The sequence below is a fragment of the Chelonoidis abingdonii genome, chromosome 7 (assembly GCF_003597395.2).
Source record: "Chelonoidis abingdonii isolate Lonesome George chromosome 7, CheloAbing_2.0, whole genome shotgun sequence".
Taxonomy (NCBI): Eukaryota; Metazoa; Chordata; order Testudines; family Testudinidae; genus Chelonoidis; species Chelonoidis abingdonii.
The window spans coordinates 58,410,804-58,427,438 of NC_133775.1; the positions used below are offsets into that span (position 1 = coordinate 58,410,804).

General features: G+C 43.6%; 1 protein-coding gene across 1 annotated transcript in view; it reads right to left on the minus strand.

Moving 5' to 3' along the window:
* Positions 1–326: 326 nt before the first annotated feature.
* The window catches only part of TDRD5 (tudor domain containing 5), a 31,456-nt gene continuing 15,147 nt past the window's right edge, over positions 327–16,635 (minus strand). Inside the window, exons 9-17 of the mRNA XM_075068286.1 lie at positions 16,026–16,238; positions 15,333–15,399; positions 14,048–14,248; positions 12,321–12,476; positions 10,130–10,297; positions 8,132–8,341; positions 7,576–7,710; positions 1,647–1,863; positions 327–862 (exon numbers count right to left, since the gene is read on the minus strand). Coding sequence (XP_074924387.1) covers positions 606–862; positions 1,647–1,863; positions 7,576–7,710; positions 8,132–8,341; positions 10,130–10,297; positions 12,321–12,476; positions 14,048–14,248; positions 15,333–15,399; positions 16,026–16,238 — 1,624 coding nt within the window. The 3' untranslated portion in view covers positions 327–605. The remainder of the gene's footprint in view (positions 863–1,646; positions 1,864–7,575; positions 7,711–8,131; positions 8,342–10,129; positions 10,298–12,320; positions 12,477–14,047; positions 14,249–15,332; positions 15,400–16,025; positions 16,239–16,635) is intronic.

Below are 16,635 nucleotides of genomic sequence, written 5' to 3' on the forward strand. Positions count from 1 at the left end.
TAGGCTGTTTACGGGTTAGCAGTGCTCACCACAGGCTGGATGGCTGACTTATGATGAGGCCAGTAGTTGTACTACCAAGAAAAGGATTATGTGATGGATCCATTGCATTTTAAAAATCCTTATTCACAATAAGCCATAAGTTGCGACGCTCAAGGCAATACACGTTTGAGGGGAAGTGGTTTAGAGGTGAGGGGAAAGAGATTTTGGGGTTTTTTTTTGTTTGTTTGTTTTTTTAAAAGATGGTCTGTTTCCAACACATCAAATCTGACCCCAGTTTCCTTCCTCCACCTTTTGGAGACTGTTCATACATGCAACACAACAACACTGAAACACAGTTCAAACCACTATATTAAAAAGAACACAGTCATTACGCAGCAGTACAACAGAAGGAATATAACAATCTCCACTGAAAATAAAAGCAACATTTATCCCATACACACAGGCATGTCCTAGGAGGATGAGTAACTCTTATGGACAAAGAAATGGCACAGGAGAACCAACCCCTCTAAGAGCATCTGCTTTGTTTCTCCATCTTGTCTGATGCAGTACAAGTGGATTAGACTCCTTTCTTGAGAAACCATACAGCTTGGGGTTCCTCCTCCTCCTCATGTCTCCAACTTTCTCAAGACAGTGAACCAGTGAAAAAGGCCACTGGAGGTGGCCAAGCGTGCAGCAGCTCCCAATGCTGCGGTAGGTGAGCTGCGAGGGACGTAGAATTTCTGGGAGACCTGGAGCTCAGCAGCTAGAATCAGAGAATTCTGATCCTCAGCCCCTCGGTTACTGCAGCTGTTACTGCTACTCAGTGTGATAACTTGGGTCCTCAAGAGGTCCTCACTCTTTACCGTCTCTGGAATGACTTCCCCTGCATAGTAAATGAGACAAGGGTGGAAGGATGGTCTAATGGATAGGGTACTGGACTGGGACTCAGGAGAACTGGATTCTCAGCTCTACCACAGACATATTATGCAACCTTGGGCAATTAAATTATTTTATCCTGTAAAATGTGGATAAATATTTCATTACCTCAAAGGGGTGTTGTGAAGTTAAAATCAATTTATGTTTCAGAGGACAGACACATGGGAGCTAAGAGGGACTTAAAAAGAACAAGGGCTTCGCTCTCTCTCATTTTCCATGGTTTTACATGAAATCCCTTAAATGCCAGGAGATGAGAGTCCATTTAATATTGGGAAACTCTAACACTTGAAACAGACAGGCAAAAATATTTAGGATAAGGGCTGGACAAACGTAACAGAAGAAAAATATCTGGATAAGGCAGGGAAATGAACCAAGAGAGGAATAAACCTCAATTCAAGTTCATCCCCACAAAATACACACGAATCCACTTCTCTGCACATGGGGTCAACCTGAAGTATTGCATCAACCCACAGTCACTTATTGACACTTATTGCAACAAGAAGTCAAGATTCAAGGTCTGCATTTGCATACACCAGTGCCCTAACCCCAGGATTCCCGAGCCCAGCGTCTGACTGTAATGGACTTCAGATAATACCAAGGAACACCCACCAGTGCCATTAACATAGTACCAGGATCGCAGAGCTAGGGCCAGCATTCAAACTGGGCAGTGGAATGCACACTACTAATACCCCTTCAGTTTTCACAAAACCACTCAGACAAATCCACAGTACCATTCTGCTTCTCCAAAGATACAGGTGCTGTTGTAAGTGAGGCAGAAGCAGCTGGTGGTGTAAGAAGCTGGACCTTGTTAAGAGATATTTTGTTCTGATCAGTCTCCAGTTGGCTAGGCTCTGCTGAGGGCTGGGAACAGCTTAGGGAGACATAAAACTCTTCCAGTGACTTGGACAAAACAGCAGGATCTGATAAATCTCCAAGAGAGGCTGGTGTCTGCAATCAAATATAAAACAGAGCAGAGAGCGAGGTTAGTGCACCTACAGTTCATCAGCTGTCCTGGTCACCATATAGTTAAGCATCCAGACATAGCTGGAAAGGAATTCTAGCAATTGCGTTTCGGAGTTTGTTTTGGGTTTTTTTGGCCAATTGCACAAAATCAGGGCCAGAGAGCAGCACCTCCTCTGCATTCTCCAAGGACGGTGGCTACTTATTGCAACATACAAAATTCCATCTCTGCTCATGTCTTAATAAGATATTAATGGTCTGCTGTAAAAAACCCTCAGTTCTTGAGCTGAGAGAGGCCCCAGGCACAGCAAGACTGACAGTGACAGTGTGAGCACAAGGCAGTTTGGACTGAGATTGGGTATGCTGCTCAGTCAATTTTTAGTTGAATAAAACCTTAGCTTCTAGTTTAATTCACAGATCTGTACTGGGACTGATGTTTGTATTTACTAATTTACTGGAAAAAGGGAGCATAAGAAAAAAAACTTCAAGAACTTTCTAACTATAAGGATGAGTTAATGCACTGGCAGACGCTACCTAGGGAGGCTGCGGAATCCCCATCCTTGGAGGCTTTTAAGAACAGGTTAGACAAGCATACGTCAGGGATGGTCTAGGTCACTGGTTCTAAAACTGGGGGTCACAAGTCGGTTATGTGGGGGGTCATGAGCCTCAACCTCAGTGTGCAGCTGCAAGTTGCGAGCCCCGACTACTTCTCCAGGCTGTGATCCCTGACGGCATCGCATGGCTGCGAGCCCCGACCCCTGTATTGAGCTGCGGGACCTGCGAGCCCTGACCTGGGCACGCAGCTGTGAGTCCAGACTCCGACCTCCCATGGGGCTGCGAGCCCTGAACCCAACCCTGGCCAGGAGTGGGGCTGTGAGCTCCAGGCAGGAGTGGGGCTGCAATCCTCAAGTATGACCCCTCCATGGGGCTGCGAGTCCCGACCTCAACCCTGGCCAGGAGTGGGACTGCGATCCCCAAGTCTGACCACCATGCGGGGTTGTGAGTCCTGACCCCAACCAGGAGAGGAGCTGTGAGCCCCGACCCCTGTACTGGGGTTGTCAGGTGGAGCCCAGCCATGCAGAGGGTTATTACTTGCTTCAGGTCATTAATTGCTGTCAAGTATTAAAATAAAATCCTACTTAAAAATAACTTTTCCACTTATATTTAATTTGATAAAAATGTGTTTTAGGTTTAATTTAAAAACAGTGAGAAAAGGTAAATTCATTTTAAAGCAACAGAGTTTAAATTTAGTATTTAACAGTGTTAAATATCAAAAATGTGTTTTTAATTTCTAAGGCGGGGGGGGTCGCACTCAGAGGCTTGGTGTTCAAAAGGGGTCACCAATACAAAAAGTTTGAGAACCACTGGTCTAGGTATATGTAATCCTGCCTCAGCATGGCAGGATGGACTAGATGTCCTCGAGATTCCGACATTTCTATGAACTGTAAAATGACAACATTTACAATAGAAACAAAAAATTTTTAAGACAGTCAAGGTTAGACATGACTGTGGGGAGCTCCTGAAGTAGTAAACAAACTAGGAAGCATATATATGGACAGAAAGGAAATTCAGTGTTGACAAATGGAAGGTAATGCACATTTGGAAAGAATAATTTGAACTGACATTGCTCGGTTGCAAATTAACCAACCACTTGGGAAAGACATGGCCATTGATGTCAATAGTTCAATGGAAACCTCTGCTCAATATGCAGCAGTCAATGCACGAGAACAATCCATAGTGAACTGAGATAAAGCACAAAAGATCGAAACCCTCAGGCTCCAGACATAAGCCAACTAATAACTGATGGGGGACTAGGAAGAATCTTCTCCTAAGGGAAGTTTTTTCCGTAATTGTCACTTAGAGTCTCTTGTACCTTCTTCTTGTCCGGGATCACTGTCAGACAAGATACTGGACTAGATGAACTGTTCTACTCCAGTAGGGAGATTCCTAGGCTCCTAAAGCCACATGATCAGCTGTCTAATACTTGTGTGGTTATGTCTGAGTCAGCATGAGGAACTCTGCATTCTCACATCATCCATTCTGATCTCCCCACCTCCGCTTGCACAAGCTATGTTGTCTGCTCGTCTCTCATTACCTTAGTGACACTTTCCTCATCCCAACTTCTTTGCTCTCACAAAGCCTCACCCCATCCCCACCCCAGGAAAGCCTACATCTTTCCTACCCCTAATTTCTTCCAGCTCTTCCCTTGATCCTCTCAAATCTGGTTTCTGATACCCCATTAGAACGGCTCTCATCATAGTCACTAACCACCTCTTCATTGCAGTTAATGAGCTGTAATAATGCACAAAAAACTTGTAGGTATTTGATCATTCCTGATCCCTCTGCTGCCACCAACACTAGAACAATCTATGCCCCTCTACTATTCCCGCCTCTTGTCCATCCCAAACTCTGCATTCATAAATGGTCATGTTAACTTATACCATTAGATCAGGGGTCAGGAACCTGCGGCACACAATTTTTAATGGCATGCTGCTACCTGCCACCTGCTGGCGTCCTGGCCCCACTCAGCACCTGCCCCCGCGCAGCTCTCTCCTGCGGGGGCAGGAGGCAGAAGCTTGGTCTTGCTGGCAGCCAAGTTCCCCCCACCCCCGCTTCTTCCCCCAGCGTGCTGCCTTCCTGTGCCTCATCCTCTCCTTCCCTGCGCAGATCAGTTGATCGCCCTTGCAAGGGGGAGGGGGAATGGAGTCGCAGCATGCTTGCTGCTCCAGGGAGGAGGCAGAGAAGAGGAGGGGATAGACGAGGCCCTGGGGAAAGGGGTAGAATCTGACATATCCCCTCCAGCCCCCTGCCATGAGTCACTCATGCCAGGGGGCTGGGAGCAGCCCCACAAGCCGAGCACCCCAGCCCTCTACCCTGACCCCTGCGCCCCCCACACACACACTCAGCCCTCTGCCCTGACCCCTGCATCCTCACACACACACACACACCCAGCTCTCTGCCCTGACCCCTGCACCCCCACACATACCTAGCCATCCCACACCCTGACTCCTGCACAGCCTCACACACATCCAGCCCCCGTTCTGACTCCTGCACCCCCCACACCCTATGCCTTGACTCTTGCACCCCCTGCCACATACCCATCCCCACCCTGAGCACCAAACAGGAGCTCCTGCACCCTCTCCCCACCCACATTCCCACCTGCACCCCCAGTCTGGGGCCCCAGCCGCCAGCCCTGCTCAGTCTGCTGCCGGTCTGAGATCCCAGCTGCCGGCCCTTTGCCAGCCGAGGTCCCACTGGCCCCGCTCAGCCCGCTGCCAAACTAGGTGAATGGAACCCTAGGCCGGCAGTGGGCCAGCAGCATAAGATCAGCATTTTAATTTAATTTTAAATTAAACTTCTTAAACATTTTGAAAATATTGTTTACTTTATGTACTACAGTTTAGTTATATAATATAGAAAGACTATTAAAATGTATAACCAGCACGTGACTCCTTAAGTTAAAGTGAATAAGTGAAGACTTTGCACACCACTTTTGAAAAGTTGTTGACCCCTGCATTAGATAGTCATTATTTATTATCCCACTTAAGTATCAGCACTCACTTTGTGCCCCACATGTCCCACAAATGATCCTCCTCAACCTTACTATTAAGAATCCTGACTTCAATCCCCTAACTCAAGCAGTAAGAGGCATTGGCAATATTGACTAAGCAGCTTCAAATAAATTCAGCCATAGACGCACTTTTAAAGTTGTTAACATAGATCCTGCTCCTCCTCCCACTGAAGTTGACTGTAAAACTCCCGCTAAGTTCCCTGATGCAAGATCAGGTTCAGTGTGAAACTACACAGAGTAGATTTCACAGATTTCCCCACCTATAACAGAACTGGTCACACCAAAAGTATGCCAGGGGAAAACAAACAGCCAGAGTGTCTTTCTGTGGAAGCTGACAAGCACCCTCCACAATCAGGCTGAAGCATTACACCAATATTAAGCTGCTGAGTCTAGACTGCTAACTACATTTATATATTATAAAGATTCTTTTCTGGGTTCTTTCATTGCCCTCTTACCCTTTATCATCACTGGCATACATGAAAAGGAAGGGTCAACACTGTTGACTAGAGAGATGCAGCGCAGACAGGAGATATGTACACTTCCTCACAGAGTTCTGTAAGAGAATCTAGATTTACCTTGAACCATTCAGCTCACTCCTGCAGATCACACAGTCTCTATTAGCAGAGACTGCCAATCATATCAAAGCATGACATGTGTGACGGGATCACAGAAACCCCCCTGGAAGCTGCCAGCTGATGTGCCCAGACTACCTCTGCTCCTGTTTTCCCTGCCAGCTCAGGACCCCAGCACCCTGTTCTGCTGAGCCAGACACTCCCGTCTGCTCCAACAAAGACCCAGGGTCTGAATTACTTGCCCCAAAACTGTAGGTTTACCTGAAAGCGGCTAACAGAAGTGTGCTTGCCTTTAACACCCAGATGCCCAACTCCCAATGGCGTCTAAATCCAAATAAATCTGTTTTACCCTGAATAAAGCTTATGCAGGGTAAACTCATGAATTGTTCACCCTCTATAATACTGATTGAGAGATATGCACAGTTGTTTGCTTCCCCAGGTATTAATACATACTCTGAGTTAATTAATAAGTAAAAAGTGATTTTATTAAATATAGAAAGTAGGATTTAAGTGGTTCCAAGTAGTAACAGACAGAACAAAGTAAGTCACCAAGCAAAATAAAATAATATGTGCAAATCTATGTCTAATGAAACTGAATACAGATAAGATCCTCACCAGTTCCAGAATACTCCCTTTAACAGGCTAATCTCCTTTAGCCTGGGTCCAGCAATCACTCATACCACCTGTAGTTACTGTCCTTTGTTCCAGTTTCTTTCAAGTATCCTGGGGGGTGGAGAGGCTCCCTCTTTAGCCAGCTGAAGACCAAATGAAGGGGTCTCCCAATGGTTTAAATAGACTCTCTCTTCTGGGTATACACCCCTCTCTCCCCCTGTGTGAATCCAGTAACAAAATGGAGATTTGGAATCACATGGGCAAGTCACATGCCCATGCATGACTCAGGACTGGCAGGTAGCAGCCATTACCCACATGCTACTTTGAACATCCTCAGGTAGAGATCTTATGTGGATTGAGTCTTCCAAGCTCTTTTGTCTGTTAAGTGCTTCCTGACTGAGCACTTAACTTGCATATTCCTTTCCCAAGAAGTGACCAAGTGTTCTACGGCTACTTAGAAATCAAGCAAATATACAGCCAATGTTCATAACTTTGAACACACAAATGGTACCTGCATACAACTAAGATGAACATAACCACTAGATTATAACCTTTACATAGATGTGTTAAATGGCATAAGTAGCAAAACTCTGTTCCAGTTATATCATACATACATTTATAAGCACCCCTCCCCATAAAGCCTTATGGGGTACACTGTCACAGCATGGCTCTCTGGTACAAAGGTACTGAATGAGAATGAGACATTACATTTTGTTTAATGTTACTTGCTATAACTGGATTAATTTGGGAGGCACTCAGACAAACTGGTGGCGGGCACAAATGTAAGAATCTAGACGCAGAGGTAGGTGGATTGTCTTAAAACATTTGTGTCTCATTTCGACTAAAATTTCAATTTAATAAAGACCAAAAAAATATTTCCAGGACTATTAAAATAATTTTAAAACAAAACACACCATTATGCCAGGCCAGAAAATGTGTACTTACCTTCAGCCCCCCAGTGGACTCCAGGACTTCTCCCAGATCCAGTGTCTCCTGGATTGGGTATTTTGACTTTTCAACTGCTGTCCTTGTCATGTTCACATGATCCGAAGTCTCTTCAGCAGCAGCAAAATGCCCTGCCTAAGACACTCAGTACAGTGAGTATGGAGAAGAGAGAAAGCGGGAAGGGCAGAAACATATGAAAAATCTGGCAAAAATTGCAACCAAGAGAGAAATAGCATTAAAGGATCGATTATTTAACCCTTAATTGAAAGTGGACTTAAACCTCTCATTTTATCTCCAAACAAAAAACTTTTCAGGCACAAAAACTTGAAGTTGTTGGTGTAGGAGGCCAGCAAGAAAGGAGCCCTGAAATCACAGATCTGGACAAAATGGGGTATCCCTTCGTACACACTTCCGCTTTAGGGTATTGGCCAGGTTTCCCCATTAAATCAGCATATGAAGCCTACTGTGCATCATACACAAGATGTTTAAATCCCTTTCAGATGTCACCATGGGGCATTTGTCCATTTTCCTCCCTCCACGAAAGATTAGAAGTAACCTGTTGCAGCTGCTCTTTGCTTTGCAGGCTCTGATTCCTGCCTTCATGGCTGGAGGTCTGGCTGGAAGATATCACAGTATCCAATTGCAAGGTGTCATGGCCAATACCAGTCTGCTTCTGTAAGGTTTGCAGAGGCAACCACTTTTCATTCCAGATGTCTGAGATCACAGACGCCGGCTCTAAGGATGGTATGTCCAGATGAGGACTTCCCTTTAAAAAAAGCAACTAACTCAAGCTGATATTCTATAAGACTATGTGAAGAACCTAGAAACCATTTAATAAAGGGCAGAGAGTGGAACTCATCTCTCCGTATCCTTGTCCATCTTTCCATTTTCTAAATACCCCTCTTAGCCTCAAGAGTTCAGTGAGGTTTGATAGTTACAGTGGATACTGCTTAATAGCAATACTAATATTAACAACTTCCCGTTAATAGGAACATATGCCTAGGAACCAACCTCATCCCACTGACTTTAAGTTCGAGACTTGCATTTTGGCAACAGGCATGTCGCTTATGGCAACTTCCCTGGGTACAGACCCACAAGCTTGCCTGCAGTTGGGAGAGGAGGGTACAGACAGGGCAGTAGCTGGGAGGGCCACTGCAGTCTGGATACGAGGCTTTTCACAGTTGTCATTTATTGAAGGTTGTTAGTAAAAGGAGGGAAGGATCGTGGGGCTGCAGCCAGGGAAAGATGCACTGGGACATGTTAAGCCTGAACACCCAGATCCAGGGCAGGGTGCTTAGCATGTCCCAGTGCATTCATCCCTGGCTGTAGCCCAGCAAGCCTTCCCTCCTCTTACTAGCAACCTTCAGAAAAATGACAACTTTTTACTGGGAACCGAGTGGTTGCTAATAAATAGAAGGTTCATAGAATACCAGGGTTGGAAGGGACCTCAGGAGGTCATCTAGTCCAACCCCCTGCTCAAAGCAGGACCAATCCCCAGATAGATTTTTGCCCCAGATCCCTAAATGGCCCCCTCAAGGACTAAACTCACAACCCTGGGTTTAGCAGGCCAATGCTCAAACCACTGAGCTATCCCTCCCAAAGCACTTATCACACCATATAACCCTTTGCCAAATGATACATATAGCAGCACGTAGCAGTTTAAGAAAGTCTGTGCTAATACTTCACTGCACTTATAACACAGCAGGAGAAATTTGGAAATTAAGAGGAAAAATTCCTAGGCTCTAAGGAAGCAAACAGACTCAATCTTCTCCTAACTCAAGTGATATGACAAAGCCTTGACCAGTAAACCAGCACGCCATATTAAGTCAAATCAAAGCTAATTAGATGTGTCCACACAAAGGTCTACACCAGTTTAACTAAATAAATTAGAAAAATGATTTTGATTAAACAGAACCTACTGTACTTTAAAATGGACAGAAAAGTAATTGCATGTCTAAGTCTGGAAGCTTTTAATACAGCAGACACTAGCAGCATTTCCGCAACACCATTCTTTGTCCTAAGATATGGAGTAGTTCCAGCATTTTGCTCCTTTCTGTGGATGAGCGGAATACTCTGATGTATAGAATCTGGTTTCTTGGGAGGTTCAATTCCACTGTTTTCTTCTACTTACATTTTGTTTAAATGCATGCTAGTAAGTTAACATTTATTTGCTTAAGAGCATTCTTCTCCACTAACACTAGTTCATATTGTCATCCCCAAGTCTGCAAAATTTCATTGCCAAAACTGTTCCTATCCTAATACCTTGCCACCACCTGTAAGTATAAAGATTAACCACCTTTGCAAACATCTCCTGAACAACATTTAAAGTTTGCAGTTTTATTACAGCAGTTTTAAGTTGTCACCAACACTTGATTCCTCTGGGGAGCTCCTCTCTAGGTCTTATTCTTCCTTACCCTTCATTGCAGTTAAACACGTTTGCAAAATGCTTTTTGGAATTGCCCTAGCCTTACTGTCAGCTGCAAGCTGATTAAGGGACAGTCTCAGCTCAACCTCAATTAAGTTATTCAGTATTGGAAAAAAAACCCAACCTCACCTGCATTTCCAGTTTTGGCTTTCTGGGCTCTCCATTTGGACTTTCCTGCGAATTTTTGCCTTGTAAGTCCCATGAAGTAAGAGAATAAGAATTCACAGAGCAGGCGTATTCTTGTACCCTTCCTTCAGGTGCTAAGCACACTGCATCCTTCTGGTCAACCTGAGATCTCTAGAAAGAGAACAGCAACTTTATTTCAGCTCGACTGTACATGGTTGGCTTGTTTTTTTTTTAAATTCTGATTTTAAAATATTTATTGTATTTGACATAAATGACTGTACAAAAATATGTAGAACCATCCACCCAGTGAACCAAGGACTCACCCATAACATCTATTATTTCAAAAGAGCATAAACAAAAGTAGTAAGGTACAATTCTGTACAGTACATGTACAATATTTATATTGTGCAAGATAATTAACTATAAGATTCCAAATGCAGACACACAGCTCTCATTCTGCTTGAGAGCAGAGCATGATCATTTGTCATTTGTATTAGAGTAACACCTATAGGCCCCAGTAAAGATGGGGGTCATTGTGCTAGGCACTGTGCATGGTGTTTAAAACAGGATGCTTAGATTTATTACACTAGTTTTAAATTAGTTATATTATGAGAGATTAAAAAATGGTTCCTAGAATACTCAGGTCAAGGAACAATTCAACATCTGGGCACCACATTTTAGAAAAGATGAGGACAAATTAGAGAAAGTCCAGAGAAGAGCAACAAAAATGATTAAGGGTCTAGAAAAACATGACCCATGAGGGAAGACTGAAAAAATTGGGTCTGTTTAGTCTGGAGAAGAGAAGACAGAGGGGACATGGTAACAGTTTTTAAGTACATAAAAGATTGTTACAAGGAAGGAGGAGAAAAATTGTTCTCCTTAACCTCTGAGGATAGGACAAGAAGCAATGGGCTTAAATTGCAGCAAGGGCAATTTAGGTTGGATATTAGGAAAAACTTCCTGTCAGTGTAGTTAAGCACTGAAATAAATTGCCTATGAAGGTTATGGAATATCCTTCACTGGAGATTTTTAAGAGCAGGTTAGACAATTACCTGTCAGGTATGGTCTAGATCAGCATTTCTCAAACTAGGGTCCACAGAATGGGGTCCATGGGCCCTGCTGATCAATTCCTCCTCCACTCTCCCAGGAGGGGGGACAAGGTGCGCTTGAGGGAGGGGACAATCATCTCCAGGGCCATCAGCGCCACTGATCAACTCCTCCTCCGTCCTTCCAGGGCTCCTGCATGCCAGGGAACAACTGGGAAGAGGTGGAGTGGGGGTGGAGCCTTGGGGGAAGAAGTGGAGTTGGGCGGGGCCTGGGGCTGACCAGAGAGCTTGGGGGTCTGCAAAAAATTTTAAATCAAAACAGGGGTCCTTGGGTTGCTAAAGTGTGAGAACTGCTGGTCTAGATAATACTTAGTCCTGCCATGAGTGCAGGGGACTGGACTAGATGACCTCTCAAGGTCCCTTCCAGTCCTATGATGCTATGATCTACTCAAAAGGTGCTCAGACGCCCTGATAAAGTGTGCCACAGAAAAGCCTGTAAGAAAGAAATAGACAAAATTGGTTTATAAATATTTCACCACTGTGTGGCCTAGTGGATAGAGAGCACTGGATTGGGATTCAGGACACTGGTTCTATTCCTGGCTCTGCCACTGACCTGCTGGGTGACACACAAGTCACTGTCCCTCTGTGCCTCAGTTTTCCCCTTTGCTAAATGGGACAACGATGCTTTCCTTTTTTGTAAAGTACTTGGAGGTCAAGTGCTATATAAAGAGCTAAATATTATGATGAAGGTGAAAGCAAGTGAAGACACAGGAGATGAGAAAGGGAAAAGTCTGAAGTCAAGGCTGATTCCAAGGTACAATATCTGAACTCAACAGCCAAGTAAAAGTCTGAGTTCAAAGGGTAAGTAGAACAGGCGTCTCAGAGCAAAGAAGGCTCTATACCTAGAAGTTTATGGAGTACCCAAGAGCTGTCAAGAGACCAGACAAGCAGGCAGGAAAATAAAAAAGACGAAGGCAAGCATTAGATGAGATACTTGTGTCCCATCTGAAACATTTTTATTCTTATGGCACCTGTTTGCTTTTTTATGCCACAGAGTTAAAACACTGTGTACCAACCCACCAGAATCTCCCAACACAACAGCTGTTTTTCATCTTGTCTTAGACACAGAAGAGCTAAAAACCTCCCACCTGGGCATATGGTTCACTCTCATTCAGCTCTGGATTCACTGCCCTGCTGATTTCACAGAAAGATTCCTGTTCCTGTAAGGGAAGGTGTGACCCTGATGATCCATCATTCGGACTGGGCTGCAGGTACAATTCTGAGGGGTTCTGTTCTATGAACCCCTATTAAAAATAAAAAACAGTACAGTACAGTCAATAAAGTGTGTTATACTTAACAGAAAATGAAGAAAAAAAACTAGAGCAAGATTTTGAAACGGTTTTCAAACTGCAGCAACCTGCTACTCAACTGAGTGGGAGCTAGCTTGAGAGCCATCTGGACGCTGGCAGAGTCTGCCTTGTTGCAAAAAGTTTAAATGGTTTTCCACAGTGACAAAACTACTCATCAAATGATATCTAGACACAACACATGCCAAAATGGCAAGGCTTCTTGCCACAAGATTTACTGTGCAGTATGCTGATTAAAGCAAAGGACACAAGGCCCCTGGGTTTTGCCTGTTACTGATATTTGAAATAATGGGATTTTGTTTATAGTTCTTGATAAAACAGTACTGACTCTCACTTTCAAATCATGGTGTTGGCTGTTCTTACCTATATTATACTTATACATTTTTACCACACTGTTTAACAGCCTAACCCCCTTTCTAAACTATAATCTGGTGCTGGAGCATAATCCATTTAGCGTGGAACTGTAGCATAGGCCACTGTACACTTACCAGGAAAAAAAAAAAAAAATCAATCACACTAGCATCTTTACCCCTAGATCTGTGTATAAACTCAGTATGCTGTAGCTGGGCTTCAGCAGCCAGTGCAGACAAGGTTGGAGATTTACCTCTTGTAATTCACCTTGTGCTTCAAGCAAATCAGCTAATTACAGCTAAATCACCTGAGACTGATATTTCCAGAGCAAAAGTACCAAAACCGCACAACAGTTTGAGTTCTTTCATTAACAAACATAAGCACAAAGCAGAAGACTTCCAAGCAGACCTCAAACTAGACAGTAAAACCTCATCAATTTCAAAGATCTAGAACTAAATGTTCTAGTCCATTTTCTGAGCAAATCTTGTGCTGTTAAAAATGATAGACTGACAGAACTGGTGAGAGCCAGGCATAGAAAAGGCAAGTATCTTATAGGCAGTTGCACCTGTGTACCTTAATCCTGCCCTGTAACACAGGCTCTTCACTACTATCCCAGTTCTGGGCTGCTGTTGAGAATGTCTACAGTTCTCAATCTATTTTTTCCATATTTATATAAGGTCCCTGTCCACAGTACATGAGTATACAATAAATGATACTAAAATATCCACATTAAGAATCTCCTAAACCTGGGTTAGCAAATGTAACCAAAAGAATCCTCTGTGTTACATCAATGGAACCCTGGCAGCTTTTCAAACAACTGAGCAGCAGAGATGAAAGCACACATGAACCCTGCAGCACTACACAGTGGTGGTTAGGTGATGAAGTTCAAATGTCTGATTGTGCTCACGCTGTGAAAACCTGTTTCTTAAGATAAGTGTGAACTTAAGCTTTATGAGATAAAGGACTATTGTATTAATATACTGCACCAATAGACTCCTCTCGTGGATGAGTGACATTTTAAGGTGCACTGGAAGTTCCTGTTGCATTTCCTTTTTGTTAAAGTAAAATTTCCATGTTACATAATCCAAATTCCCACCATATTACAGCCCCTCCCTTGAACAATCTAGCTCAAACTCGCCACCTCTGCCCTTCTTCACCTTGGAGGGAATATTTTCTCTGCAAATGACAGCATGGCCCTCTGCTCTCAAGACCTGATGGATGTAGGTATCTTCATCAGCGGTAGTGTCACACAGGAAGAGGTGAAGAATACTGTTCACATATTCATCCACCACTCCCACCAGTGGCTTCAGGTTACACAGCTTCCAGAACTGGAGAATGGCATTGGTGGTCCAATGCCCCTTGAAGAAAGAGATAAACAGGTTATTACAAAATAGCCCATCGGCAGCCATATGATGCTTATTCTCACTCCTAGAAAGTTCAGCGTGGATGCAAAGGGGCGAAGGCAAGCTAGATTCAGGGGCACAACCAGGCAAGGCTTAGCTGAAGTAAGTGTAATAAGGATGCAGCAGATAGGCAAAATGCACCAAACTGAATCTGACAAGGTTACCAACACTCAATTAAATTAAACTACTCAAAATGTACAAAGGCTGCAAAGCTGGAGTTACCACTGGGAAGCCATTTGCACTCTAAGCTCTTATTTTTCAAAGACTGAAACTGTGTGGCCAGCTCCCGAAGTTTTATCAGGAGTCTTCCAATATACGATGCTTTGCTGCAAGCCTCATGACTAAAGAAGAATTTCAGCTTTCATTTATAAAAAAAGTTTCTAGCCCTGAAGAAAAGCTTGAAAATCTGAACCTAAATGCTTAGAATGTGAAGGAAATAAAAAGAACCCAAAATATATTATTGTTAGAAAGCCTTTCCTCTCTGGGGTTCTTTCATACACTTTTCACCCCAGACAAATTTTTTTGTTCTGAGAAAGTCTGATGGAAATTTATTTATCTATTTTGAAGTTAGAGTGGAAAGGAAATCAGGGATCCTGCTGTAAGGGGTAATGGGCTAACTCTAAAGAGGGTCCTGGTCAGTCCCTACTTGTGAAGGAAGTTTTGAATAAATGTGGATCACTCAAGTAAAGCAAATATCTAAAGCAGAGAAAACTGCGCTGCATTTCCCCAGGCTCCAGAAGGGTCACAGAGGACTCAGGGCAGAGGAGAAAACTTATTCAATGGCATAATGAATACCTCTACAGGTGCTGTCCATTTGTAGACAGAATGCAAACAAGCATGTTATGAATATTCAGAAAGAGAACAATGATAAGTTGACAGACAACAACAAAACTCCCACCAAATTTCATGGGATTCGGATCAGGTCCAGTGATTGTCAACATCAATATTACTCAGTTTATTTCAAGTAGGCAAGAGGCCAATGTCTACTGCACAGTCCCATTATATATACACAAGTGAAAAACTGTACGCGGATACATACCTGTATGGGTTTCACCCACGCCAAGGAACAAGGGATAGCTTGGGCAGGAAGTTTTGAATAGCAGCACCTGCAACAGGAATCAAATCCATCATTTCATCATACACCAAAGGTTAAAAACACAGATGGTACAAGTTTCTGTGAGCCATTTAGCCTCTTGACCTTCAACTCCAACAGCCACTTCATAGTTTGTTTTTTTTTAATTAATGTTATATGCTTGTGAAAAATGCCAGATGAACAGCCCTGGCAATCAACATCCTGCATCCAAAGAATGGGTACAGCACAGACAACAGCAGTGCCAGTTCCCACACACTGCCCCATGCCAAATGTATCTCAGCACTGCAGCTCATTAAACAAAGACCAATAGTTATGACTTTTGGTCCAATTAGTGCTAAAGCCCCCATGCAGAGAGGCAGAGGAGACAGGAGAACAGTGCGGAGGCTGGGAAAGGAGGAAGATGAAAAAAAGCTCTCTTCCCTCCACTCCAACCAACTCAAGATAAGGATAACTGATGCTCTACATTCACCCCAGAATAAATGACAACTCCAGATATGTCTAGAAAACACTGTGAATTCTATTTTGACAGTGTTTATGCAGCTTTCCCCAAAGGGAGTGAAAGAGGGGCAAGTTCCAGAAGAGAAGATTTGGCAGCACTTAGCCAGAATATCCTTAGCCAGAATACCGCAATTAACTTACTTGAGGAATCTCAGGCAAGACTTCTGGACAGTCCTCAGATTTCCAAAGTCTGGGAAGAACACCTCCACCTCCTGTTCGCTGAGCACCTGGTGGATGATGACTCGGTACCACCATTTGTCCTCCGAAATCCTAACACAGCAAAGATGGCCAGGCTGGACCAAGGCCTCCGGCATGACGTAACGGTCAGAAACGTTTTTATTTGAATAGCATCGTCTGCAAGACACCACAGAAAAAGGTAGTGCCCAGCAGGAAGCAGTAGAGAGAGAACTCCATAGGTACTTCAATACAGTGTTGCTTCCTTGTTTTCCTTTAACCCTCTCTGATACGAGCTTTCAAGGAGCCTTATGTAAAACATCAGAGCTGAGAACAGTTTTCAGAGTTAACATAAGATCTAGGAATGACAATGTAAAGGAAGATCTTCCTTAACAGTGAAGGTGACCTTTCCATATCATCCTCTTATAGCACATGGGTAGAATACACAGGTACTTTAAATATTTATGATGAACACAGTCAAATTCAAAGGCTTGAGTATAAAGCACATACAGGGATTTTACTAGCCTTCCCGAAAATACAGTAGGTACAGTTGTGACACACTGTACTTCAAAGTAGC